At 43.7% G+C, this 27,742-nt stretch overlaps 1 protein-coding gene across 1 annotated transcript; it reads left to right on the forward strand.

Annotated features, from left to right (window-relative positions):
* Window positions 1-26,841, forward strand: MTRR (5-methyltetrahydrofolate-homocysteine methyltransferase reductase). Its single transcript, XM_056862976.1, has 14 exons — window positions 1-144; window positions 2,288-2,441; window positions 3,244-3,361; window positions 5,011-5,356; window positions 6,623-6,739; window positions 7,118-7,271; window positions 9,627-9,715; window positions 14,594-14,774; window positions 17,232-17,274; window positions 18,219-18,384; window positions 20,904-21,022; window positions 24,866-24,958; window positions 25,049-25,231; window positions 26,697-26,841. Exons 1-14 carry the CDS (start codon window positions 1-3, stop codon window positions 26,839-26,841), a joined length of 2,052 nt encoding a protein of 683 aa, XP_056718954.1.
* The last annotated feature ends 901 nt before the right edge of the window (window positions 26,842-27,742 follow it).

Consider the following 27,742-nt stretch of genomic DNA (forward strand, 5'->3'; position numbering starts at 1 on the left):
ATGTGCTGTGAAACAAACAGGAGGTTCTTGCTGCTTTACGCATCCCAGAAGGGGCAGGCAAAAGCCATTGCTGAAGAGATCTGCCAGCAAGCCAAGGAACGTGGATTCAAAGCTGATATTCACTGCATCAGTGAGGCAGACAAGGTGAGGTTCTCATCCTTGACAGGACGCTGCTTTAGACATTCAGAAGGGGGCAAGTGACTGACACATCCTCTCTTCCCCCTGCTTTCAAATGTCCAAAGTATGCCTTTAGAAGTTTGTCTCTCAACAATAATATATTGAATAAAACAAGTGGGGACCCGCAAGAAACTTGTGGGGAGGGGGCATGCTTCAGCCTTTGTTTCCTTCCCTCTCCCCCATCTTTGTCGAAGTTCCCCCCTCTCTCTTTGCCCCCTCCTCTTATCCATCAGTCTTTCCCCTTCTCTTTCTCCCACACCCCCTTCTCTAGCAATCCTCTACTACCCCCCTTTCTCCACACACTCAGTTTATGTCAGTCTCCCCTCTCTCTTACTCCTAGCCCTTCTCAGATAATGGCCCCTCTCTCTTTCTCCCATTCCTTCTCAGTCTGTCCCTCTCTTTCTCTCGCCTCCGTTTGTATCCTCCAAGACAATCCCCTTCTTTCTCTTCCTCTCCCCCTCCCTCAGACAATCTCCTGCCCCCCTTTTCCCTACTTTGAGCCTGGCAGCTCCAAGCCTCGAGTAGCTCCAGGTGGCTGGCCAGCTTCAGAGCCTCTCCCGATGTCCACTGCCAGGCCCGGAGCAGCTCCTTGCGGCTGCTGGCAACAGCTCTACAGGCGAGTCCCTCCGTTAGGTTTGCAGAACGATCTGTTTTGGGTAGGTGTGGTCCCAGTCCATGGATTTAGATGTCTTCAGATAGGGGACACTCTTGAGAAATAGATATATATAGATATCTGAGAAAACAGCTAACAAAGAAATAAAAAAGTACCATAAAACAATCAGAGTTCAGCAAATAAGAACGTAATTCATGGGAGACACTGAAACATGGGCATGGGTAAATATGTTTTAGCAGCTTTTTTAAAAGGCCATTGATGTGGCGGCTAATCAAGCCTTTTGGCAGAGGACATTTTGTGATTTTGGGCCAGCACTGAAAGGGCCCTGTTACATGCAGCCACTGGAAAAATTAGGGGTGTGCCAAGCAGGGCCTTGCTAGAACATCTCAACATCAAAGTAGGCTCACAGTGGAGAAATACAGTCTTTCAGGTACCCTGCCCCCAAAATACTTATGGCAGGGGTAGGTAACCCTGGGCACTATACCATTTACTCATCACACAGGGACCCAAGTCGTTGAGGCGAGCCTGTGAAGACTGGCAGCAGCTTTAGGGCTGGCGAGGTTTGGGGCATGGTTTTGCCCGTCATCACTGCTCAGACCACACAGCTGCCAGCTGGGCTTGAGGGGGACTCACATCCCTGGCGGTGTGCCCTTGGGCTGAGCTTGCTTACAGAGCATGTGACCTCTTGCCTCCCACTTATTTGCCAGCCCACCAAAAGTTTCAGTTATGTGTTTTTTGTGCCCAGAAACAAACAGATAGCCAATGAAGATCCTTCATGGTTGATATGACATAATTGTTGTGGAAGTCCCAGATGTTTAGCTTAACTGGAATTTCTATTTCAAAGGCAGCCCCAGGTCAAGTGACTCTGTGCGGTGGTTTGGAGCGGTGGAGTCTGATCTGGAGAACCGGGTTTGATTCCTCACCCCTCCACATGAGCCGCAGAGGCTAATCTGGTGAACTGGGTCTGTTTTCCCACTCCTACACATGAAGCCAGCTGGGTGACCTTGGGCTAGTCACAGTTCTCTGTGAACTCTCTGAGCCCCACCTACCTCACAGGGTGTCTGTTGCAGGGAGGGAAGGGAAGGTGATTGTAAGCCAGTTTGATTCTTCCTTAAGTGGTAGAGAAAGTCGGCATATAAAAACCAACTCGCCCTCCCCCCCTTATAAACCTCACTAATGGCCGCTGTGTATTTGAACCTTAGCCTCCCCACTCCAGTCTCTTATCAGATCCACTACACATGGCATCTGTACTGCACAGGAATATATCCTCAATATCTTGGACTGATTAAGTATTTAAATAGAGAGTCATCCACAGCCAGGATACTCGGGACAGGGTAACAGTGGATATGAAAGACCAATAAAAAAGTGAACTCATTTCAAAGTCTTAACCCAATAGAATTTTGTGTTTAGCTTTTGTGTGTGTGTGTTTGTCTGCTGTTTTGAAATGTCTGTCCAGTGACATTTTAATCTGGTTTCTTTTTTTCTCCTGACTTGTAGTATAACTTGAATAGTGAAAAGGACCCTGTGGTTATCATCACTTCCACAACAGGTGATGGAGAACCGCCAGACACAGCAGTCAAGTTCGTTAAGGAAATTAATGACAAAACTCTGCCACTGAATCACTTTTCCCATTTACGATATGGATTACTTGGTAATTTTGTAGCCTGTAATGTTCTTAATAATGTTCTTAATAATGCAGGAACAACATAGTTGTTTTAAATTATGTATATCCTTTTGATTAAACCATTTACACATGTTGGACTGTAAGGCTCTTCTCATGATGTGCATTATAAAGTAAAAGGGGTGGGGAGGTCCTGCAAACCGCACAGCAACTGATTATCTTGGATTTAACCTGATTTCCCCTCCCCTCCCCTCCCCTCCCCTCCCCTCCCTAGCCCACCTCCACCTGGCATTTAGCCCAAGGAGCTCCCCTGCCCTCCAGTATTACTTGTTCACGGGTCCCAGGGAACTGATGGGAAAGGGAAGGCGGGGAAATGCACAGGTGCTCCCCTCTACTCTTCTTCTCTACTCCCTCAGTGACCGCCGCTCTATCTGCGCAGAGGATGGCAAAAACCTCCAGGATCCCTGGGCCAATCTGGCCTGGAGTAAAACTCCTTCCTGATCCCAAATTGGCAATTGGCGTTGCCCTGGGCATGTAAGAAAGGGCAACCCACAAGAGACGATCGCCGGCTCATCCCTTCCTGCCCTCCCTCTCATGATCTGCCTAAATTCGTAGTGAGACATAGAATCAACATTGTTGTCAGATGACCATCTGACAAATGTCGACCATTCCAGAATATTCCACTCACTGATACGCTTCCTTGGTTAGATTTTTTAAACATTTCCATTAAACCAAGAGTAACTGAGCATACATTTCAGTTTAATCTGAAGCTACTGATCTAATCAGTCTGTTGGTTTGTGCCTTTATGTCCCCCCTCACTTGGGTTTCTCAGGTCTGGGAGACTCAGAATACACGTTCTTCTGCAACGGGGGGAAGCTAATAGACAAACGGTTTCAGGAACTCGGAGCGCAGCATTTTTATGAGACAGGGCTTGCTGACGACGCTGTCGGGTAAGAGTACAGGAGGACTCTGGCTTCTGATTTCCTCCCAGCACAACTAAATATGTTATATGTGCTTATAAGTTTTGTTATAAATATTTGTATTTTAAAGACTGTTTGAATTGTTTTAATGCTCACTGCCTTGGGAACTCTGAGTTGGGTGGTGAGACAGGATAGAAATGACTTAAATAAATAACTAGTTAACGCACAGCTGTATAAGATTGTTGTTTTGTTCCCAGAGAATTCACTGGAACATTTTGGATTGACTGTTGGTCTGCTCCTAACTGTATGTGGGTGTTTGTATGTGTGTGCGTGTGCACATGCAAAGGATTCAGACTGGGGTGTTGGGCTTGGTAATGGGAAGGCTCCTCCAGCAATATGTGTGTGTAAAGTGCCATCAGGTTGCAGCAAACTTATGGCGACCCCATAGGGTTTTCAAGGCAAGGTGGTTTGTCATTGCCTTCCTCTGCAAAATCTTCCTTGGTGGTCTCCCATCCAAGGGCTGACCCTACTTAGCTTCCAAGATCTGATGAGATCGAGCTATTCCATACCATTCCACATCCCCCTCCAGCGATTTACCCCTTACCTTTACAGGTAAAGGCAGAATAACTTTCCTCGGCCCTGTGAGAAACCCTAGAGTGCCTTGTGGGAGGGTTGCGCATCTACATTTTCCTCATCACCCTGGGGATCTCCTTTACAGCAGCAGGCAGGTCCTGGATATTTGGGGTAACTAGGTTGGTCATAGAATCATAGCGTTGGAAAGGACCACCAGGGTCATCTAGTCCAACCCCCTGCACATGCAGGAAATTCACAACTACCTCACACACACACACAATTCAGTGACCCCTACTCCATGCCCAGAAGATGGCCAAGATGCCCTCCCTCCCATGAACTGCCCAAGGTCATAAAATCAGCATTGCTGACAGATGGCCATCTAGCCTCTGCTTAAAAACCTCCAGGGAAGGAGGCATTAGCTGGCAAGCCTCCACTGAGTTCTTTAGAGCAGTGGCTTCCATGGTGGGGAATAGCCCAGTGCTCGGGGGGGGGGGAGCTGGGATGTTCTCTGCGACCTAACTTGGAAGCCCCTGCTGCTTCTAAGTCCACCAGTTCCACAGAACCACTGGGCAGAAGAAGTCCCAGCTCCTGTGCTGAAGCCTGCCATTTTGGGTTGTCTCGGCCTCCTCTCTGGGTCATCCAAAGCTCTCGGAGGAGGAAAGGTGTAACATACAGGTGGGCAAGACTGTGTTGGAAGTGAAAGGTGGGAGGGAAGCAGGAAGCTTGGAGCTGGGACTTCTTCTGCCCATGGATGGGGCCTGGCGTGGTGTAGTGGTTAAGAGCGGTGGATTCTAATCTGGAGGTCCAGGTTTAATTCCCCACTCCTCCACACGAGTGCATACACTGATCTGGTGAATCAGGTTGGTTTCCCCACTCACACACATGAAGCCTGCGGGGTGACCTTAGGCTAGTCACAGTTCTCTCCGAATTCTCTCATCCCCACCCACCTCACAGGGTGTTTGTTATGGGGAGTGGAAGGGAAGGAGATTGTAAGCTGGTTTGATTCTCCTTTAAAAAAGGTAGAGAAGGTCGGCATATAAAAACCAGCTCTTCTTCTTCTACTATCATTTTCACTTTAAAAGTGCTCTTCCTCTATTTTGTTGTAGTTTGGAGCTGGTGGCTGATCCGTGGATTGCTGGACTTTGGGCTGCCCTTAGCCAAGAATGTGTGTCAAGGAAAGAAGACCCATGCTGCTGTGACAAGACTGCATCTCTTGGGTCAAGCATAGACTGCAAAATAGAACAGTTAAAACTTGGAGATTTGACAGTGAAAAACGGCGTTCTGTCTAAAAACGGAGGAAAGGTTAACCTAGTGCCTCCCATTCAAGAATCTCAGCCTTCCCTTTCCCGATCGGTGCCTCCCCTTTCACAGTCTGCTCTTAGTGTACCTGCTTTGCCACCAGAATATCTTGAAGTGGAGTTTCAAGAAAGCTGCAGCCAGGAAAGTTCTCCTGTGGTGAGGGCCTCTTTAAAAGCAAGCTTGTGCCTTTCTGGAAGTTTCTGAACTAAACTAGCAGAGTGTCTGAAAAGGCTATGGTTGTTTTATTATTCATTTATACCGCACTTTTGTCACCAGTGGGAACTTAAAGTGGCTTACTATCCTTCCCTCCTTTTTGTTTTGTCTGCTGGTCCCTCAATAATCCCTCCTCCCCGCCACATGTTTTGATTGATGTGTGTGTGTGTGAGACTTTTAGTACAGGTTTATAATTTGGTTTATGATGTGTTTTTAGACTACTCTGTTTTTTGTTAGCTGCCTTGGTGGCTACAAGATTTAAGTCTTGTAAATAAATTTTATCCTCATAACACCTCTGTGAGGTAGATTAAGCTGAGAGTATAGGACCTGTCCAAGGTAGCCAAGCAAGCTTTCATGGCAGAGTAGGGTTTCCATCCTGAGTCTCCCAGATCCTAGTCCGACACTCTTAACCACTGTGCAAGGCTAGCTGTCTCCATGTGTCCTCCCCCCCTTTTTTTCTTTTTTAAGCATTCACATTACTTCTTTCCCATACCTCTTTCCAAATTTTCCTGTTTTGTTCTACTCTTCCCAAAACATTTTGGCAAGATTGCAGTGAAACTACATTTTCACACCCCATCAACATGAAAGTGCTTATTTTATTTATTTGTTTGTTTATTTATTTAAAAAATTTGTGCCCCACTCTATACAAGCCAAGGCTGGGCTCAAATCATGCTCACATTGGCACTGTTTTAATTGCCTCAGCCCTGTGGCCATTATTTCCTCAGCCCCACTACCACTTGGCATTTAAAAAAAAAAATTCAGACGTCAGTTTCTAGATAGCTATAGCTCAATAACATTGACCTGATCTGTTGCTGTGATCAAGTTGTTCCTCTGTACTCCCAAGTTTTCATTTTAAAAAAGTAAATCTCTCACCCTTTTCATTATGGGCATCTTGACAAAAAAGGGCAAGAGAGTGACTTTCCCAGATGTGTTCTTGTGCATGGAGAATTTATTTGTGAATGACATTTTCTTGTGATGGCTTAAAGTTCTTTCAAGAGACACAAGGCAGGGCTGACCTAGCCAGATTTAAGCATGCCCGTTGATGAAGATGCATGTGCCAGATTCCTCCACCGACATTCACAGGGCTTAAAAATGCTTTTTCTGTGGCCGGATGGTACCCATAATTTGCTTCTCTTACACATAACATTGTAGAACTATGTGTGCTTCTTTCTTCACTCTAAACATCTCTTAGCTTGTTTCCAGGAGGTCAGCCTGCCTCTGATTTCAGAGAGCCCTCTTTTCCAAGTTCCTGTCTCAAGAGCTGTTCAACTGACAAGACATGATGCAGTGAAAACCACTTTGCTGTTAGAACTTGATATTTCTGTAAGTTGAATTTGTCTGGTTTATCTTTAATGCTTTGGGTATGAAGTATAAACTAAATGATAAGTAGCATCCAAAAAGCCTTTATTCCAATTTTAACACTACACAACTTAAAAGAAGAGAGACTGTTTTATTGAAGTGTCCAGAGATTGCTGTAAATTTTCAGGCTAATATGATATCGCATTTGTTCAGTGACAGTTATATTGCTATTAAGCTGCAGAAACATATGATGGACAAAAGGAAAATGCCCATTACATGCTGCTTCTCCCACGAGTTGTATCTTTAAAGCAATAAATGTTTATTATGGAGGGAAGGTGATGGTTTGAGGCCCATACAGGTTCGGCCTTGTTTGACGGGAGCAAACTTGTATTTTTAAAACAGGAGACAACTTTCAATTACCGGCCTGGCGATGCCTTTAATGTCATTTGCCCCAATGATGCCTGTGAGGTGGATGAGCTGCTTCACTTTTTGGGACTGTCCGAAAAGAAAGAGCATCTTGTTTGCTTGAGGGTTAAGCCCGGCACTAAGAAGAAAGGTACTTTTTCAACGTATCATCATTTTCATTGGATGCAATACTGGAAAATGATGTAAACGTATCCTTCAGAATCTTCCAGTGCAAATAACATCTCTTTCCCCTGCCCCAAGTACTATTTATTTTCTTCCTCCAATTTTATAGTTTATGCATTGGTCAGGTTTGTATTGTTGATGTTCCTTGTCACCTTACCCCCAGGTGTCTTTCTTCTACTCTCCACCTTATAGCAGTTATTGTTAGAAGTGGTGTTTTTATTGGGGGTGGGTGGGGTGGAAACAAGAATAAATAATAATAAAAAGTTGGAAGGTTTCAAAGCATTTTTGGTATTCATCTCCAATTTTTATCCAGCTCTATTCTGCACTGGTAGCATGTTGAAATCCTGACCTACCACCAAGGTGCGGTTTGTGGTTTATCGGAAGTTGGTCACCCATGCTTTCAGTGGGGCTATTGCTGGGTAATTATGCACAGGATTGCTGCCTTCAAAAACCTCACTTAAGTTGAAATTACTGATTGAATTCGAAGTGTGTATACAGTGCTGCCTCATTGTTGTCACTGGCAAGAGTAATGGTTATATTTAATTCAAATGATAGCCCCTGGAAATGTGATTATTTACCCCAAGTTATTTGGCGAAGATGTAATTTCCTGTTTCATTTCTAGATGGGACTAGAGCTAGAGACAGTAGCCTAGTGGTGCGGTCCTAAAAAGAGTTGCACCCTTCTAAGCCTGTTGACCTCAGTGGGTTAGAAAGCTGTAACTCTGTTGATGTAGATTTACATGACAGCATTCAAGATGCCTGCAGTTTTGTTTTCAGTCCCTTCCTTATTTGCTCTCAGCATTCTTTTTTCACCACTCTGGGACTCTATGTGGATGTTTTTGGAGAGCTTTCTGCTATGGTCCCAGAATTTTTTTTTCTTTTTATAGTTATGGTCAGTTCAGAAACAATTAGCTCATATGTGAGTTGGTTTGGGGTTTTTTTGCCTCAAGATGCATTACTTTACAGTTTTTTTTAGTTTGTACATCACAATCCTATACTTGTTTCCTGAGAAGTAAGACCTCAATTGCAATATTCCCTAGTAAAGAGTGGGATTGCTACCTTAATTTAATTTGCTGCTCACCCACTTGGCAGAGACCCCTTCCGTCTTTTTCAGGCCTCTCCATCATTAATACTTTTATGTCTTCTGCAAACATGACTGCCTCACTTTGTATGCTTGACTTAAGATAATTTATCTGTGTTGAAGACCATTGAGGGCAGAGTTAGGGAGTCCTCATTGTGTTTGCTTCTGTTTCCTGCTTTTAACCAATCACCAATCCATACAAGCACATGTCCTCTTATCCCACACCTGCTAAGTTCCAGACACTTTTTTTTGTCATTGTGAAGTTTTCTATAGTTTCCTGCCCCTCCAAGTTTACCAAAAATAAGAAAGTAGAAATCTTTGTTGTCTTTGTCTTTCACAGCAATGGCCATGAGAATCAACCACAAAAGTTGTTTGTTATAACTTGCAGTTATTCCCTATCTTTATAGTAATGGCTTTCAAACTTGTAATCCACATAATGAAGGGAAAACACACACAAGTGTATCTTGATCCGTGAGAGAACCAGCTCTACCATCTGAGTGGAGCTCTCAGGTTTTTATTAAGAAGGACACATAATGAATAGCAAGGTTGATCAATATTTTTAGACGATGGACTTTAGGCAATGCATACCACGATTAATGATTAACAAGATCAAGGAATAGCAAAGACAATGACACATTCCAGAGGATGAGTGGATTAAAGCTAATCCCTTTAAGATTGCGCCACTGGGGTAAGGAGGTCACTATACAGAGTGAACTTTGACCAGGAGTATTTCTTAGATCTAGAATTTGTTGTGAACCAATATTTCAATATGGCAGAATCAGGGGTCTGTGAAACCAATATTAATATGGCGAGGGTGTGCCCAGCCACCAATTAATAATTAGCTTCAAAATTCTACAACATGAAAGGTTTTTATACATCAGAGGAATAATGGCACACGAACCTCTGAGTGTGTGAAAGGAATTGGAGAGGGTGCTTCAGGGGGTCGTGTCCAGGAATCTGAGGTCTCACCCACACTTTTCATGAGCTGAGTGTATCCTAGAACACACAGACTTTGGGTGGACAAACAATATTTCAGAGAAGCATCCCCACTGATAGGGTTCTTCTAACTGAGAAATCTCTGAGTAGCTTCCAAAGAACCTCTGGGTTTCCTGGCACATCCTTTGAAAACCACTGCTTTGTAGTATGGATTGAGTCTTATAGTACACATTTTTACGATTAGTTGCCCTTGCAAAGAGCAAAAACAATTCTTAGTGCATGCCCTGTTTGTTTTTCCTTTAAACAGGAGCAGATGTGCCATGGTATATACCCGGAAAAAGTTCTGTGAATTTCATTCTGACATGGTGTCTGGAAATAAGAGCACTTCCCAAAAAGGTTATTTTACTTTTTTAAAAATATGTTTTACTTTTACAAATACTAAGGCTTAGTAACATTTTGTACAAATATATTTGGTACTGTAACTTTGTTTTACTTACTCTCAGGGTGAATTCATACATACCTTTGAGGCTTGGCTGCTGCCTTTGCATTATCCGATTCTTATGTCGCAGCAATGATCATTGGAACTTTGGAATTGTGAGGGTCAGATCAAGAGTGTCCTTGTTTCCCATGTCAGTGCTGACCATCAGAATTGGTCTTTTGCCTGATTCTGAGGGAATACATCAAAGATTTCTTTACATTTGTGAATCTTTGCTGATCAGTTCAAATCTGCTGTTTTCTGTAAACTTCTGAACAAACACATGTTCATGACCATTCTAACTACTGAGGGGAGAGGCAGCTCTGGTTCAGACAGGAGCCACTGTGGTGAAAAGCCTCCACGTGACTATTGCAGCAAACAGTTCTTTTTTTAAAAAAATTATTATTATTTTTATAATAAGAAAAAAAACAAATTATACAAATCATTAAAAAGAAAACAGAGAAAAAAGAAATATAAAAAATACAGAAATACAAAAAGAGCACTTATACAACCGTCAGAATTACAGCATATAATATAAATTGTAAAATACACAGTGCTCTAATACCCACCACCCACCTTAACAATGTGTCCCATCACCAATAGACTTCCGGAGAAGTGTTTTGACAGTATTTAAAATTACCTTATACTATTATTATTATAAAAAACATTACATTTTATCTATAATTCATTAACTATACTTGTAAAATTCATGTTTGCCAGTTTATCCCAAAATGCGACAGCCTTTAACCATTTTTTTTAACTCTTCCATATCTTTACCGTGTAAAGAATCTGTAAGTTTGGCCATCCGCATACATCCACAATTTCTCTCTCCAGTCCTTAATTGAAGGTTTATTTACTTGCTTCCAGTTTTTTGCTATTATAATTCTTGCTTCCGCAAAGCTGTATTGACATATAACTCTATCACATCTATCCATATTGTCTTTAGGGATTCCCAATAGACAAAAAGCAGGATCTTTTTTTTACTTTTATATTAATCAAATTATTAGTTTCCTTTAATATTAGTCTCCAAAATCTCTTAATTTTTTTACAGAACCACCATACATGCAGCAGCAAACAGTTCTAATAGCTACTATGGCATCCACAGAGAAAGCCTTTCGTGGTCTCTTGCCCTCATGTACATGCATACTGACCTCTCCCTTCTGTCAGCAACATGGCTTCTTCTTGGACTTGCTGCAGCAGGGCAGAACAAGAAAGCAGTACCTAGTTACAACTTCCTTGTTTTTCTCTGCTGCTTGGGTGGACTGACGTCCTGCTGGAATGTGTAGGCGGGACAAGTGAGCAGGTGGCTGTGGCACTCCGATGAATGATTGAACGGGGGCTTTTCACGTGTGGCTGTAGCAGCTGTTGGAACTGCTAGCTGCTACAGTCGCACAGAGCCTTTTTGCCCTGGAAATCCCTGAGAAGGAAAAATAAATATGTATACTTAAAACTCATAAGCTGCTTTGCAAGGATCAAAGCTATGTCTAATAGGAGACACATTAAAAACAACACAATTTGGACAATAACAACACGCAGGTTCAGATCTAGCATATGTTTGCTTTGCTAACTAAAATAAATTGTAACCAAATGGCAGCGGTGATAAATCTATCCAATGCAAATAGTCACCCAAAGACCTGACGAAAAATTGCTAAAAAGTCGCCTTTCCCCAAGGAAGGTGGGAATAGAACAACCATAAATTTATGTCATCTGTACATATTCTGGTTTTTAAAGTGTTGCCCCCCTAAAACAGGCATGGGTACTGTTTGTGTCTCACATACAAATTCGGTTGCACTGTAGATTTAAATTGCTTTTAAATTACCTCTTCCCCTGGGAATGCTGGGAGCTGTAGTTCTGTGAAAGAGTTGCCCTTCCTTTAAGGAAATCACAGCACCGCTATCAAAGTATCTCCGGTTCTTTGGGGACAGACTGGTATAAAACCAATACAGCATTTTACCATGGTTGGAACCTTTTGTGAAGGGGTATTGTAAAATTAAGATAAATTTTTAGATGATGTGTTTGCAGACTGATCTTTGTGGATATTTTTTCAGCGTGGCCCACTAAATGTCAGCATTAAATAGCCTACCGAAGCAATCTGTTAAGTAACATAGCTTGTCAGTGTGCACTTAAGAGTATTTCTAAAAGCAGCCAGTACGTTGGCTAGGCAGAGCCACCTGAAGTGTTTGCAGTGCTCATCTGGCATGCAACATCCTGTACGTTTAATTAGTGACCATTATTGAACATTTTTGTGGTACATCAGGGTGTGAAGTATGGCCTACCTCATAAGATTCAAGTTAGGGAACAGCGTTAGTCTGTTGCAGCAAGAGCTGAAAAGTTGTGGGACATTCCTGTTGCATTTCCTGCTGCACAAGAGCCATTGTTTCCATGCTTGCATCTGCACTGTTAAAAAAATAACAGCTTCCCCACAGGGCGGTTTTTGTTATGAGTGCAGTTTAACACCTGCCCCTTAACTCGCTCACCCATGTTCTACCAAACATGTTTTGGTACAGTGGAAACGGCCAGTCATAGAATCATAGAGTTGGAAGGGGCCATACAGGCCATCTAGTCCAACCCCCTGCTTAATGCAGGATCAGCCTAGAGCATCCCTGACAAGTGCTTGTCCAGCCTCTGCCTTAAGACTTCCAGTGAGGGGGAGCTCACCACCTAAACATTCCTAACTCTCTCAGCCTTTCCTTGAAGTGCTTGGTCTCCAGGCCCTTGATCATTTCTTGAACATTTCCTTTTTCTCCCTTAGCTCATCATGGAGTTTTCTGTTCATCCACATTGGCTTCTTGGATCCTTTACCATGTTTCCTTCTTGTTGGAATAGTGAGGGCTTGAGCTTTCAAGAGCTCTTGTTTTAGGAGAGCCCACCCTTCACTTGCTCCTTTCCCTTCCAACAGTCTTGACCATGAAATAATTCTCATCAAGCCTCTGAGTTTGCTAAAATCTGCTCGACCAAAATCTAACAGACACGTGTGGCTACAAACCTCCTTGGTCCTCCACAGCAAAAGGAATTCTAGGAGGACATGGTCACTTCCCCCTAAAGTCCCCACCACCTTCACCTCATTTACCATCTCTTGTCTGTTGGTCAACATTAAGTCGATTATGGCCGAGCCCCTCGTAGCTACCACCACCATTTGATGAAGGAAGTTGTCAGCCAGGCAGTTGAGGAACTTGTGTGACTGGGGTTGCTTTGTCTCCCAGCACACATCAGGGAAGTTGAAGTCACCCATAACTACAAGGTCATGTTGCTTGGATATCCTGTCAAGCTGCTCAAGGAGGGCAGCAACCACCGCCTCACCCTGGTCAGGAGGTCTGTAGCAGACTCCAGCCACAATAGTGTTTGTCCTTCCTTCCCTTATCCTCACCCAGATACTTTCCACTGGGCTGCCACCTGTGTCCTGCAGTATTTCTTGACAAGCAACCTCTCTCCTCACTCCACCACCTCTTCGACCTTTTTGGTTTTTCTTGAACATCTCATATCCATCCACTACTATATTCCATTCATGGGAACTGTCCCACCAAGTCTCTGTAATGCCTACTAAATCATATCCCTCTGACTTCATTAGAAGCTCAAGCTCTTCTTATTGCCCAAGCTTTGGACATTGGTACATAGACACCTGAAACCCTTGTACCTTTGTCTCCTTTAGACCCATCCCTCCCAGCTGGGCCTCTGCTGTTTGATCGCCTTCATTTAAATCCCTACATTGGTCGTCTCCTTCCCCTTGTGTTATTGGTTTAAAGCCCTAAGTGTCTCATAGAAGAAGCTGTAGAGGCAGAAAATAGGTGAAAGTGTTAATTTAACTGTTTGGGGTTTTTTTACATGCACATGGGCCATGCATAGGGTTTCCATTTGCCCGCTTATAGTGGGAGATCTCCTGTCTGCTGCATCTGCTGGCTACCGCAGCTCAGCTGGGCAGTGAGAGGAAGCTGGCTAGCCAAATGGATTGTCAACCCTGCATAATGACACAACTTCTGGCATGACTTGGAAGTGACATCATCATCACTGGGGGCAATGCTCTGGCACTCACTCCAAACCTCTATGGTTTCTGCTTTCCCCCATATCTTTCCTGACAACTCTAGCCATGCCTGGTTTGGAGAACTGGAAGAAGAAGAAGAGTTGGTTTTTATACCCTGTTTTTCTCTACCATAAGGAGTCTCAAAGTGGCTTCCCTCCTCCCCCCAGAATAGACACCTTGTGAGGTAGGTGGGGCTGAGAGGGTTCTGAGTGAACTGTGGCTGGCCGAAGATCACTCAGCAGGCTTCATGGAAAGGAGTGGGGAATTAAACCTGGTTCTCCAGATTAGAGTCCGCCGCTCTTAATCATTTCACCATCATGGCGTGTTTACAAGAATGTTGTGCAGGGGGACCAGGGAGACCCAAGTTCCAATCTCTGCTCAGCTCTGACGCTCCCTGGGTTGCTTTAGGCAAGGCACAGCCATTCAGCTGGCCCCCTGTGATGTCCAAGGCAGAGAAGGCTGACAGAGCTGAGTTCTCCCATTTTCCATTTTGGGCCACAAATGACTGATGTGGGTTCAGGAGGCAATAGTAGAATGTGGTTGAGTGCCTTTAGTGGTTTTATTTTTGCAAGGCTGGCCTGACAGGTTTTTGTTTTTTATCTCTCCATGGTTAACGTATGTCCATTAATCTCTTTGTCTGCTACCTCGAAGGCAAGGCATTTGTCACCAACATGGCAGAGAAATACAAGTGGAGGGATATGTTTACATCAGTAGAGGAAAATCTCTCTGGAGCAAAGCAATTTAGCCCAAGCTTAAGACTGCCTCTCCTCTTCCCTGGCAGGCATTTTTACGCTCCCTAGTAGAGTATACAGCCGATGTTGGCACAAAAAGGAGGCTTCAAGAGCTGTGCAGCAAACAGGGGGCCGCTGACTACAACACCTTTGTCAGAGACACTGGCGCCTGCCTGCTGGATCTGCTGGGCGCTTTCCCGGCCTGCAGGCCCCCGCTCAGCCTGCTGATTGGTAAGTGGTTGTGTTGAATGTACAAAAAGGGAACACAGCAACTCTGGATGCACACGGACATATCAGAAGTAAAATTCATTGACTACACTAAAAAGGAATAGCCTAACAGCCATTAGTTGATGCATTTATGAGATAGTAGTAGGCAGAGCCACACGTAGAAGAAGAGTTGGTCTTTATACCCCTCTTTTCTCTACCGAAAGGAGCCTCAAAGCAGCTTACAATCACCTTCCCTCTCCCCCGCATACACACACAACAGGCATCTTGTGAGGTAGGTGGGACTGAGAGAGTTCACAGAGAACTATGGCTAGCCCAAGGTCACCCAACAGGCTGCGTGTGTAGGGGAACTGAACCCAGATCTCCAGATCAGAGTCTGCCACTCATGTGGAGGAGTGGGGAATCAAACTCGGTTCTCCAAATCAGAGTCCGCTGCTCTTAACCACGACACCATGCTGGTGCTTGTTATGTTTGGGGGATGTCTGCCCAGATTAGCCCGAGAGGCTGCCTAATGTCCAGCTGCAGCCTGCTCGATTCCACAGGATAAGCTTCTGATCATCATCTCTCTGGAGACTCCACTTTTACCTGTTATGGCCGGTTGCCATCGCTGGAGGTTCTCACCATGAATTTGGGTTACCCTTCTTTATTCACTGGAACACTTCTTTAAGGCCTTTCTTCACCCTGTGGTGAATCCAAGGTGGTTTTTAAAGCCATCAGCACTTTGCAGGTCATGAGATATCCTCGTTTGTGAAACTGGGATTCAGCTGAGAGACTCAAATCCTGGTTTGCCTTGACAAATGCCTCTTTCATTGTATTTGCACTGGCCAGGCAGACCTGCAGTTGAGTCTGTAAGGGCATTGCCTGGGAAAAAGTTGGATATCTGCATTCAATTGTCACACAAAGCCCCAGTTAAAGCTAACTGTCAATGATAAAGCTACTTTAAGCCCTGTTTTCAGATTCTGGTTTGACACCCTGACAAACCAGCGTGGTGTAGTGGTTAAGAGTGACAGACTGTTTGAACTGGTGGAAATGGCAAAACTTACAGCTATTTTAAATCAAAAAGACTATGTTCAATTTATGGGGGAATGGGAGGCTTGGATGAAATACTGTGAATATGAATTAGGACTGGGGAAAATGGAAGAGTACCTTTTAATCTGATCTAGATGACATTGCTAACATAAAGAAGTGTAATCAATTATATTAATAGTATATTGTGATTGAAACTTAATTGAGATATAAGAATAATTAAGATCAGACCATATCACGATGGGATAGAATACTTTATTAAGAGGCGGACGGAGGTGACGGGGAAGTCAATAAATTTTCCTTTATTTTTTATTTTTATTTAGCACTTAAATAATTATAACAACATTACTTATGATTTTAGTTTTTTATATTACTTCTATTGTTTGTTAACATGGAAAATTTATATTATAAAAACCAATACAATTTTCAAAAAAAAAAAAAGAGTGACAGACTGTAATCTGGAGAACTGGGTTCAATTCCTCACTCTTCCACATGAAACCTTGGGCCAGTTCTCTAAGAGCGGTTCTCTCAGAACTCTCTCAGCCCACACAGAGGCAGGCAATGGCAAACCCTTGAAAACCCTATGGGGTCGCCGTAAGTCAGCTGTGACTTGATGGCAAAATCACACATAACAAACCTCACTTAGCAGAGTGGCCTGCATTCAGATAACCATAGATAGTCACTAACCATAGATATTTAATTAAACCAGTTTCATGTGACCCTCTGAACTGCACAACTATTGATGCTAAAGATTTCTCTGGTGCCTTTTTTCTGCACTCTTGCTGCCCGTGCCTTACTGAATTATAGCTCTTGCTTAACTCAGTGTTGTATTCATGTCGCTTTCTATAGTACTGCACCACGTTCCATTTTTTTCCATGTGGTTTGACCTTTTTTCTGAAATTGCACATTCCCTTGAGTGGAATGTGCTTTCTCAAGTGCAGGAGGGGCATATAATTTCACAAGAAAAATTCTTTTTAAAGTGAATTGCTCTTGTTAGGAACAGCAAAAAGAGCTCAAAATGGAAGTATAACGGTGCGGAACATTTCTCTTTAAACCTGCACAAGGACCTCGTGTGTTCATTTAAAATGTATTTATTTATTCAATTCAGAATATTCTTGTATTGCTTTTGACATAGATTATAGTTCCAAGTGAGACCGGAAGTTAATGTAGCATTAAGGCAGAGAGAATGAGCTGTTAACTAGACAGTAATTTGTGAGTAATTTGCGTGAGAGTTAAGATTTGCACTATCTTGGTCCCCCTCCTGGAGTATGGAGGTACCGGTACTTGACTGTTAAATTTTGCCATAAGAGAACACCTATGAAATGCTTCTGAACACTCGATGTGCCAAGAATTAATAATATGAAAAAGCACTACTAATACAGATGAGCATGGAATGATGGGTGAAATACCGCGCTTACCAGCGTCTCTTCTTTCCAGAGCACCTTCCCAAATTGCAAGCCAGACCCTACTCTGCTGCAAGGTACTGTAACATCTAAATGTGACTGAATCATAACATGAGTATGTTGTGTGTTCATAGAAATATATTAACTGGATTCACTATGAGAGGAGAAACTTGTCAGCTTACTGAAGTGGAAAAGAAGACCTCCTAGCATGGTGGTCTGAGGAACTGGAGACTATAGAGGGCTAATTCAGACATGCTTATACCATGGAGCTGATCCAGCATGGCTGCTTTCATGTTCTCATCTCCTATTCTTTACCAGCTGGACTAAGGCCTAGTTAGTTTCTGGGCAAAATGTAGTGCCCTAAAGCATCTAGGGTCGGGGTAACTTACCAGGGCCACTTGTCTGTACCCTCAGATCATCTACAGAGCCTGCTCTGGGTTCCCCCATTGCCTGAGGTGCTGTGCATGGTGACAAAGGGCAGGGTTTTCTCTGTGGGGGCCCTGACATGGTGGTCTTCCTTCCCTAGGGGGGTTTGCCTGGCCTCCTCCTGGCCAGCTTTCAAACACCAGCTTATTTTCAGGAGGTTTTAGGGACCTGGGGCATTTACAAATGTCATTTCTTTGTGGTTGTTTTTTAAAGGTATTGGTGACTTCTTGCTGGTTGTTTTATTTGAAATTGTGCGTTTTTTTGGCTGTGTGGTTTACTTTATTGTGATTTTAGTGTCCATTGAGAAAGTATGGAAAAGCAGGATAGCGATATTTTATTTAAATAAGATTTCCCAGGATTAGTGGCCGGGCATCAGTGCCCTTGATAGCTTCCTGTGACTAGAAGTAGCAGAATAAACAGAGAAAATTAGCCATATTTGCATGATAGATGCAAGGCTGCAGAATATAGATTTTTGTCTTGAGGGATTGGGGTTTTCTTTCTTGCCCCCAGCCCTTACTCTAATATCTCTTTGGTCGTCCATCCCCCACCCCATTTTGGTATGGAATGATTTTTCTTTTCATTTCTTCCATTGCAGCTCCAGTTTGTTTCAGCCTGGAAAGATGAGCTTCATCTTTAATGTTCTGGAGTTTCCATCCCATCTAGGTGAACGGCGAAGAGGCGTTTGTACTGGCTGGCTGGCTGGGCAGGTTGCCCCGCTGCTTCAGCCAAGTATGAAGAGCCAGAAGCCCTTCAGCCCAAAGGTATCCAGCTGTGTCTCAAAGCTTGAGGAGTCATATGACAGATAACTGTTGCGTGTTTTGGCAATGAAGACTATGTTTTCCACTCCTCTGTTGTGACGTTGAGGTTTGGCGATGGAAGCTAAGCAGTCTGGAAAATCTACTTTAGGAAACAGTTCTGTTCTGGTTCTTTTGTTTGTTTTTCTTAAATTAGTCCAGGAGACAGGACCTTCAAAATGGCAGTAGTATGTGCACAAAGGATCTAGAGGTCTTAGTAGACCATAATCAGAACATGAGTCAGCAGTGTGATGCAATAGCTAAAAAGGCAAATGTGACTTTGGGCTGTATCAAAAGAAGTATAATGTCCAGATCATGCAAAGTGATGGTAGCAATTTACTCTGCACTGGTTAGACCTCACCTAGAGTATTGTGTTCAGTTTTGGGCACCACAATTTAAGCTGGAACGTGTCCAGAGGAGGGCAACGAAGATGGTGAGGACTTGGGGACCAAGTCCTATGAGGAAAGGTTGAAGGATCTCGGTACGTTTAGCCTGGAGAAGAGATGACTGAGATGTGATATGATAACCATCTTCACGTACTTGTCATAGAGAGGATGGTGCAGAGTTGTTTTCTGTTGCCCCAGAAGGTCAAACCAGAACCATAGGGCTGAAATTAAATCAAAAGAGTTTTCGTCTAAACATTAGGAAGAACTTACTGACAGAGCTGTTCCTCAGTGGAACAGGCTTCCTCAGGAGGTGGTGGGCTGTCCTTCTTAGGGGGGTTTTCAGCAAAGGCTATGCTGATTCTGTGTACTTAGGCAGATTGTGAGAGGGAGAGCAGGAAAGGTTGGGTCAGTTCTTGGCTCCTGTGGCCTTTTCTTACATGCTCAGGGAAATGCCAATTGCCACTTTGGGATAAGGAAGCAATTTTCCTCCAGGCCAGATTGGCCAGGGATCCTGGAGGGTTTTTGTTTGTTTGTTTGTTTGCCTGCCATCTTTTGGGCATACATCAGGGGTCACTGGGGTTGTGGAGGGAGATAGTTGTGAATTTCCTCCATTGTGCGGGGGGATGGACTAGATGACCCTGGAGGTCTGATTCTGTGATTTCTATGAGTTCATCCTCAATGTTCCTTCAGAAGACGGCTCATATGAGGAACTGTATCGTTTTTTTTAGGGTTGACTCTTTTTTTAAGGAAAGAAGCAGTGAGAAAGGGAAGGCAAAGCTAGACATGTGTGGTACAAAATTAAAAATAGTTCCCACTGTCACAGATCAGAGAAGACTGAAGATCATTGCTTTCACACATACGATGACTGAATTATTCAAGGAAGGTTAAGCCTTACCAGAGTAAACTCTAGAACAGGGGTGTCAAACTCAATTGTTAAGAGAGCCAGATATAAATGTCACTTGGTCGGGCTGGGCCATGCCTCACCAGCCCAGATCAAGAGTGGGGGGCGGGCTTCCTCAGCTGGCTTGCGGGCCGGATAAGAGCTCTCAGGGGGCCAGATCCAACTCTCAGGCCTTATGTTTGACAGCCCTGCTCTAGAAAGCTTCACATACCTACATATATGATGTGTAATAAGATCCTCCTTACCACCGGGCATGGTAATGCCAAGGACCAAGCTTTCTTGGCATGAGAGAGTTCTCTTGGGGTTCCTCAGCTTCTCTGTGCATATTCTGGTCAACAGGTTTAAAAGAAATGAGCAATTTCTGACCGGTGTTCGTTTTCTGTATATCACTGGCACCCTCTTGTACAGTCCATGGGCACCTTTTTAGAACTGAGAACTTCACGTTTGCTGCTATCAAGAGCTGGGGTCTTCCCAACTGGCTAGGAGATGCCGCACACAACACAGCATTTGCTCACCACCAGTGGCCCAGTGTTTGCTGTGTAAACATAGATTATTATGCACAGATTTAAATCTGTGAGGTAGCTGTGGTGACCTAGCTTGTGATATTTCTAATGTGACATTTTTGCATTTGATAAAGAAATTTCTTTTGTCTCAAACCTGTATCGTTTGGCTTTTTTGTCTTTTGAAAGAGGCTAAGCACCAAAGTAGGTGCTTGGGCAGCAGCAACACAGCAACTGCGGGGAATGGTTTTTAAAAAATAAAATAAAAACAGGCTCAGAATGCTGCTGCAGGGGGAGGAGAAGCACTCCTGCCATCCCCCTACCCCCCACAAGCCATTTTCCCACGCTGAAACAACTTTTTTTTTCCTTTTTGCTGCTCCACATTCACAGAATACTCCACAGACCCAACTCTTTGAAAACCCAAATGTCTGGTTTGGCCCATAACAGAGCAATCCTAAGTAGAATTACACCCTTCTGTGTCCTTTTTTCATGTCCTTTTGTTTCTATGTTCTTTTCCCCTTTTTTATGTATTGTTCCTCATTTTAACGAATTCTTATCTTATTCTTGCTTTGTTCTCTTTACTCAAAATTCAATATAATTTTATATTTGTCTTTAATCTTCTTGGGTCGGATATGGCAGTAATTTGGGCCTGCGAGCCCACTTCGTCAATGTTCTTAATTACCTCTGACTGCTTTCTAGATCTCCATATCTTCTCGGCTGGTCAATGCTTTCCATTTGCCGGATGATCCCTCGGTTCCTTTTTTAATGGTGGGCCCTGGAACCGGGATCGCTCCATTCGTGGGCTTCCTACAACATCGGTAAGTACTTCCTTATTAGATTTTTTTTAAGGCATAGCTTGAAAAACTTTTGCAGCACATGAAGACACAAAATAGTGAAATCTTCCATCTTTTGAGTACAACCACTATGGTAATCTTCAGAGGCCCTGCTTCAGGTACCACTGCATTCTGGGAATAAGTAGGTGGCAACTCAGGAGAGGGGGGGCCTTCTTGGTCGTGGCATCAAAACTCTGAAACTCCTTCCCCAGGGAGATTGATCTGTGCCCATTTGTTGTCATCTTTTAATTGTTGTTTTATGTCTTTGTATTTTAGCTCTTTTTAAAAATTGTTTTAATAATCTGTTTTTGGGGGGAGGAGATTAATGGTTTTAAAATGTGGCTTTATTATGTATGTTTTAATTTCTTAGCTGCCTTGGTGTGGCCCTTGTGAGGGCAGAAAAGCAGGAGATACATTTTGTAAAAATAAAAATAAAATAGAACTATATTCCACGACTGTGATCCTGAAGTATGGGAGGCAAAATACAAGACCCATCATCCAAAGCTTCTTTGAATTTGAACCTGTTTTCTTTTTCAGTAAGACTCTTTTGCTAATACATCATTTTTTGTCCTCTGGTCAAGCCTTCTTTTTTTGGGTGGATCTTGGCTGCTGTGTATTTTTTTAGACAGCCTTTCAGTCATGCTTGAAGATCATTGCTCATGCAGTCAAACTTCATGGGTGTGCTTGCAGACTGTCCAAAGAAGTTTAACATTTGACTGAAATCCCTCAGTCTAATCTTTCAGAATCCCATTTGTCTGTTTCTGAGTTTAAAGTGTCAAATGGGTGCCTTGGTTCGTCATTTAGAAAGGAGTAACAGGGAAAGGGAGTGGATTTGAAGCATGAAATTGAATTGTTGCAATGCCAAATGATTTTTTTTTAACTGGGTAATAAATTCTTGGGAAAACATTAACTGGGACAGCCAGAAGCTGCCTTTGAAAATTGAGGAGAAACAGATTTGATATTGTAAGTGCTTGTAATGAGTGCTCATAAGGTTTAACAAGCTGCCAGTTCTAATTCGTTGCATATTATCGCAACGGCCTTTATTGCATTTGATCGAAAGGCCGCTTCTGGCAGCCGTGAATTAAAGGTGTCTTCGACTTTGATGTAGTTACAAGAGAAAGGCTTTGAGAGTGACAATGTCACCGTTGATTTTTCCTCGTCTCTCATAATACCAGAACGCGGGGTCATCTGCTGAAGCTGGAGGGTGAGAGATTCAAAACAGATAAAAGGAAGTATTTCTTCACACAAGGCATGGTTAAATTGTGGAACTCCCTGCCCCAGAATTTGGTGATGGCTGCCAGCTTGGAGGGCTTTAAGAGGGGAGTGGACCTGTTCATGGAGGAGAGGGGTATTCACGGCTACTAGTAAAAATGGATACTAATCATGATGCACACCTATTCTCTCCAGGATCAGAGGAGCAGGCCTATTATGTTTGGTGCCGTGGAACACAAGCAGGATGGTGCTGCTGCAGTCGTCTTGTTTGTTTGTGGGCTTCCTAGAGGCCCCTGGTTAGCCACTGTGTGAACAGACTGCTGGACTTGATGGGCCTTGGTCTGATCCAGCATGGCTGTTCTTATGTTCTTATGATGGTACTGTATGAATATCAAGTGGTGGACATGGCGGGAATGGCAACCCAAATGAAACTCTTTGCTTTCTTCAGGCTTCTAACTAGCAGCAACTGGAGGAGAGGAGATGGGAGGAGGGGTCCAATCTTCCCGTCTGCTTAAATTGGGGTTCCCAAATATGTGCCTGCTGATACCTTTCCTGGTGCCCACCAAGTGTTTTCAGATGAAAAGCCAGCCTGTTAAATAGGGCTTCTGCCTGAAATGTTGAAGAGTTACTATTAGAGTTATGGATAACCTCACTCCCTGCCATTTTTGGTTAGCATCTCCTCCCATGGTAGCCATTTTGTGGTGACTCCCTTCACCCTGTGTGAGAATTCCTTCAGGCTCAAAAGATTGGAGGGGCTTTGCATGTAGAATATTGCTCATTTTATAGGAATGGATGCAGAAGCCCCTCTGACTGGGGAGTTGATGTGCATTTGGGATTCTCCGTGCCTGTGAAGACTTGACTGCAGTGCTGGAATCCTATTCTGTTTCCTTGTTTATTCCCTCGACTGTCGCTTTCCCTGTAAGGATCTTTCACTTTGGTGCTCTGATGGACAGCCTTAAGGTTGTGAGCATGAGCAGTGCAAGACCACCCAGGAGGAAATGACCCACAAATAGAAGAACTGGGAACTAGAATCTAGGGAGTTTATTGCTGATTATATATGAATTGAAGAAGAGTTGGTTTTTATATGCCAACTTTCTCTACCACTTAAGGCAGAATCAAACTGGCTTACAATCACTTTCCCTTCCCCTCCCCACAACAGACACCCTGTGAGGTAGGTGAGGCTGAGAGAATTGTGACTAGCCCAAGGTCACCCAGCTGGCTTCATGTGGAGGAGTGGGGAAACAAATCCAGTTCACCAGATTAGCCTCCGCCGTTCATGTGGAGGAGTGGGGAAGCAAACTCGGTTTTCCAGATCAAACTCCACCGCTCCAAATCACTGCTTTTAACTACTACACCACTCTGGATGGGTCTGTGTATTTATTTTCTTATGTGCTAACTGGAGGTATTATCTGTTGTTTATATTTGTAATAATGTTTTAATTCCTTTAAGATTTTATCATGTTTTCATGTTGTTTTATCTTTTATGTATTCTTCATGCTCAAGATCTCTGGTCATATGAGCTTAATGATAAAGGTGTAAAGAATCCAGGGAGTCGTGCAATACAGGCACTTTTCACCATCGGGGCGGTCTGCTTGGTGGGGTGGCCCACAAGTCCATCCGTCCCCCCAAGGCAGAACTGGGCACTGTCCGGGGGCTGACCTGAATGTCCTGAGGGTATTGGCTGTTGTGGTGGCCAGGAGAGGCTTGAAGTGGTGGACCACGTTTGGTGAAAGGTCGAAATCCACGGGGAGGGGGCTCTCTGACTAGAATAAATTATGCAAATCATAGGAAATAAATGCAGATCTGTAGAACTTCTGCCCTGGCACCGGCCTGGTGGAATGCTCTTTCGGGTGACATCAGGGCCCTGCGGGACCTTAAAGAGTTCCGCACGGCCTGCAAGACTGAGCTATTCCACCAGGCCTATGGCTGATGACAACCACGAATATCATCTGCTGGCCTCCCTATTCTCCCCCCTCCTGTTGTATTATTAATGTCAACTGAGGGGTAACCTGCTATGAATATCTGGCAGCATGAGTAGCGTTTAGGCGCCATCTGTAGTTTTGTAGTTTTTAAGTTTTGCGTCTTAAATTGGGATTTTATTGTTTTAAATTTAGATTTTGTGGTTAATTTTATTGTTGATGTATTAATGTATTTTTATGATGTTACCCGCCCTGAGCCGGCTTCGGCCAGGGCAGGCGATCTATAAATCACTAAATAAAATAAATAAAAATAAACTTATTGGTTCTTGTAGGTTATCCGGGTTGTGTGACCGTGGTATTGGTATTTTCTTTCCTGACGTTTCGCCAGCAGCTGTGGCAGGCATCTTCAGAGGAGTAACACTGAAGGACACTGTCCTTCAGTGTTACTCCTCTGAAGATGCCTGCCACAGCTGCTGGCGAAACGTCAGGAAAGAAAATACCAAGACCACGCTCACACAGCCCGGATAACCTACAAGAACCAATGAACTCTGACCGTGAAAGCCTTTGACAAAAAATAAACTTACATTGGGCATGGGCTTTGGGGAGGACTGAATTTTGATTCCTTGATTTCCCCCCCTTTTTTGGCATGGTGACTGTCAGCCCTGGCTTCAGTTGTTTGGTTTTTGTTTGTTGACCAGAGAGAAGCTTCAAGAAGACCACAAAGAATGGACTTTTGGAGAGACGTGGCTGTTTTATGGCTGCCGCTCAAAGGCCAAAGATTACTTGTTCCAGTAAGTCTGTCGAATTGTGCTGCTTGTTAGCACTTCATCCTTTGTAGCCATGCTTGGGAAATCCTTCCTTCTCTTGGCTTTGTCTTCCAGAGGTGAGCTCCAGCGCTTTGTTGAGAATGGCACTTTGACTCACCTGAAGGTTTCTTTCTCAAGAGACCCTCCAGCTACGGCACAGCCAGTGGCTCCGAAATACGTACAAGATCATCTTCGGCTTTGTTCTAAAGATGTTACCAGGATTCTGCTGGAGCAGCGAGGATATTTATACGTGTGTGGGTGAGTTATGCTGGAAGCTGGATTTGCAAGAACTTGTGAAAATGGCGACAGCTTTTAGATTAGGGCTTACCGACAGAAACCTTCAGCCTCCCAAACATGAGCAGCACAAAGCGTTGGGGACAAAACACAGAAAAACAAAATGAACAGAAGTCCAGGTGTGTGGAGAGGGGATTATTTTTGTTCTTTGTGGGGAAAAGACTCCTGGAGGCAGGCGGTTTCACTGCATTGCTGAACAGGACACTGGTGGTGGTGATGATGGGGGACGGCACACAAATACACATGAAGCTGCCTTACACTGAATCAGATTCTTGGTCAAGCAAGGTCAATACTGTCTGCTCAGAGTGGCAGCAGATTTCTAGGCTCTTATGTAAAGGTCTTTCACATCACCTCCTATCAGATCCCTTTTTAACTGGAGATGCTGGAGATGGAACCTGGGATCTTCTGCATGCAGAGCAGAGGCTCTTCCACTGAGCCACAGCCCCCGCATGACATGCTATTTTTGGATTGGGTTTAATATAAAATACAATGATAAAAAGAACTTGGAGTGCAAGTTCAGGCAAGCAAGAGAACTGAGTTTCAGATAATAAGGCTGGATCAGTGTTCTACAGCCAGAAGCATTCTCTCTCCGAATCCGATCCATCAGGAAAGTACACATGGATGTAACTTTTACATGCAGGAAGGTAACATTGCATTCAAGCTGTATATGTTACCCGAGCTGCCTATTTATGTAGGCACAATCTTGACAAAGCTAACTTGCCAGTCAATGGGCCTGAAAAGTGCTGAAACGTCTGAGTCTCTGCCATTAAAATCAGTGGAACATAAAAATTGCTAAGCTATGGCTGGATTTATCTACTTTATATTGGGAATCCTTGGAGCGATCATGTGGGTTATTGTACTAGAAGAGAACATTCTGCTATTCAAGACTAGTCTCACAAGCTGTAAGAGTTGTAGTCCGTTAGCCTTATCAGAGTTTGTACGTCTAATCTCATCAAAAAGTCATGACTTCAACTGAGTGCCGAGCACAAATCCAGCGATCTGTGCTGAAGAACACCTTTCTTCTGATGCTTAGATACCTTCAAACATCACTGTTCCTGGAAGTGAACAGTTAGATAGCAACTAGATCTCCAACTTTTCTGAAGGTTCTCTTCTAACCAGTGGAGAACTTTTTTTAGGTTATACATCTGACTGCTCCAAGAATGCTAGACTGTATTCAGATGATGCAAACAAACTTTGGTGTGTTAGTGACCCCTTCCTTTCATGTGCAATATGAAAAATGAAACTTCCTGGTTTGGACTGAACTGCAGTTCGATATTACATCTGACTTGGCTGACCACAACATAATGTGGATTGTTTTCGTGCCTAGGAAGCAGGATTCTAAATCAAGATTAAACTGTAGTTTAGAATCCTAGTTTGTTGACATGCAAAGAGTTAGTTGTTAACTGTTTTTTCCCTGTATCTCTTTCAGGGATGCTAAGAATATGGCTAAAGATGTGAACGATACGCTAGTGGATATCTTAATCGCTGAGAGAGGAGGTGATAAACTGGGGGCGCTGAAAACACTGGCTACATTAAGAGACGAGAAAAGATACCGTCAGGATATCTGGGCCTAAGAACCAGAACCACCGTTGTGCTTTCACTCAAGTTGGCATCTTTGGTCTATGCAGAGGCAGCTTCCACTCTTCAGTTACAGCTCTGTCAACTTCACCTCCTTTAATTTGTACCCTGATACTTAATTTGTCTCATTTACTACTTGGAGCCCTAACTCATCCCAGTGAAAAATACTCATGCCTGTGCAATCGTTTTAGAGGAGAGATTGCACAAATGGTATCTCTTCATGAAGAAATCTTAGGGACTGCAGTTATTCCCACCTGACGTTTTTTCCATGGTGAAAATTTAAAATTTATTATTGGGGCCTTTTCATGTATAGCCACTTTCTGCAGAAAATTTGAAAGATGGAACAGTTTAAGGCTCAAGCACTTGATGAAGTATCTGGTCCCCACATGTTGATGTTTCTCTTGCAGTGATTTGGCCAAGTGCTTTTGTAATATATTGAAGAGATTGAGCTGAAGCCAAGTTCTCTGAGTTTGTGAAAGGCGATTTTTACTTCCTTCTCCAGCAGCCCCTGAAAAGCCATTGCTGGAGGTTGAGGGACACCCCCACCCCCCAAAAAAACAAATATGCCGTGTGTCACAGAAGGTTGCAGGAAAGGGGGTAATATGGGAGTAACGGGGAAGGGACTGACAATTCCCTGGCCCTACAAGCCCTGCCACGTGCCATATTTTGGAAGCCCCCCCCCCCAGTCTCTCAAAAAAGGGGTGCTGGAGTAAGAGGAGGGTAGAAAAAAATCTGTTTTTCATGTACTTGCTTAATTTTGTAGGAGACGTGATCTAGCCCATAGTCACAATTAGCGTTGCTTGTCTAATAGGAGGGGGAAGGCCAGGTACTTCTACTGAATACTTCTACCTCAGAATCCCAAGCCAGTGCAAAGGAAAATTGAAGTGATTCTAACCC

The sequence above is a fragment of the Euleptes europaea genome, chromosome 17 (genome assembly GCF_029931775.1).
Source record: "Euleptes europaea isolate rEulEur1 chromosome 17, rEulEur1.hap1, whole genome shotgun sequence".
Lineage (NCBI taxonomy): Eukaryota > Metazoa > Chordata > Lepidosauria > Squamata > Sphaerodactylidae > Euleptes > Euleptes europaea.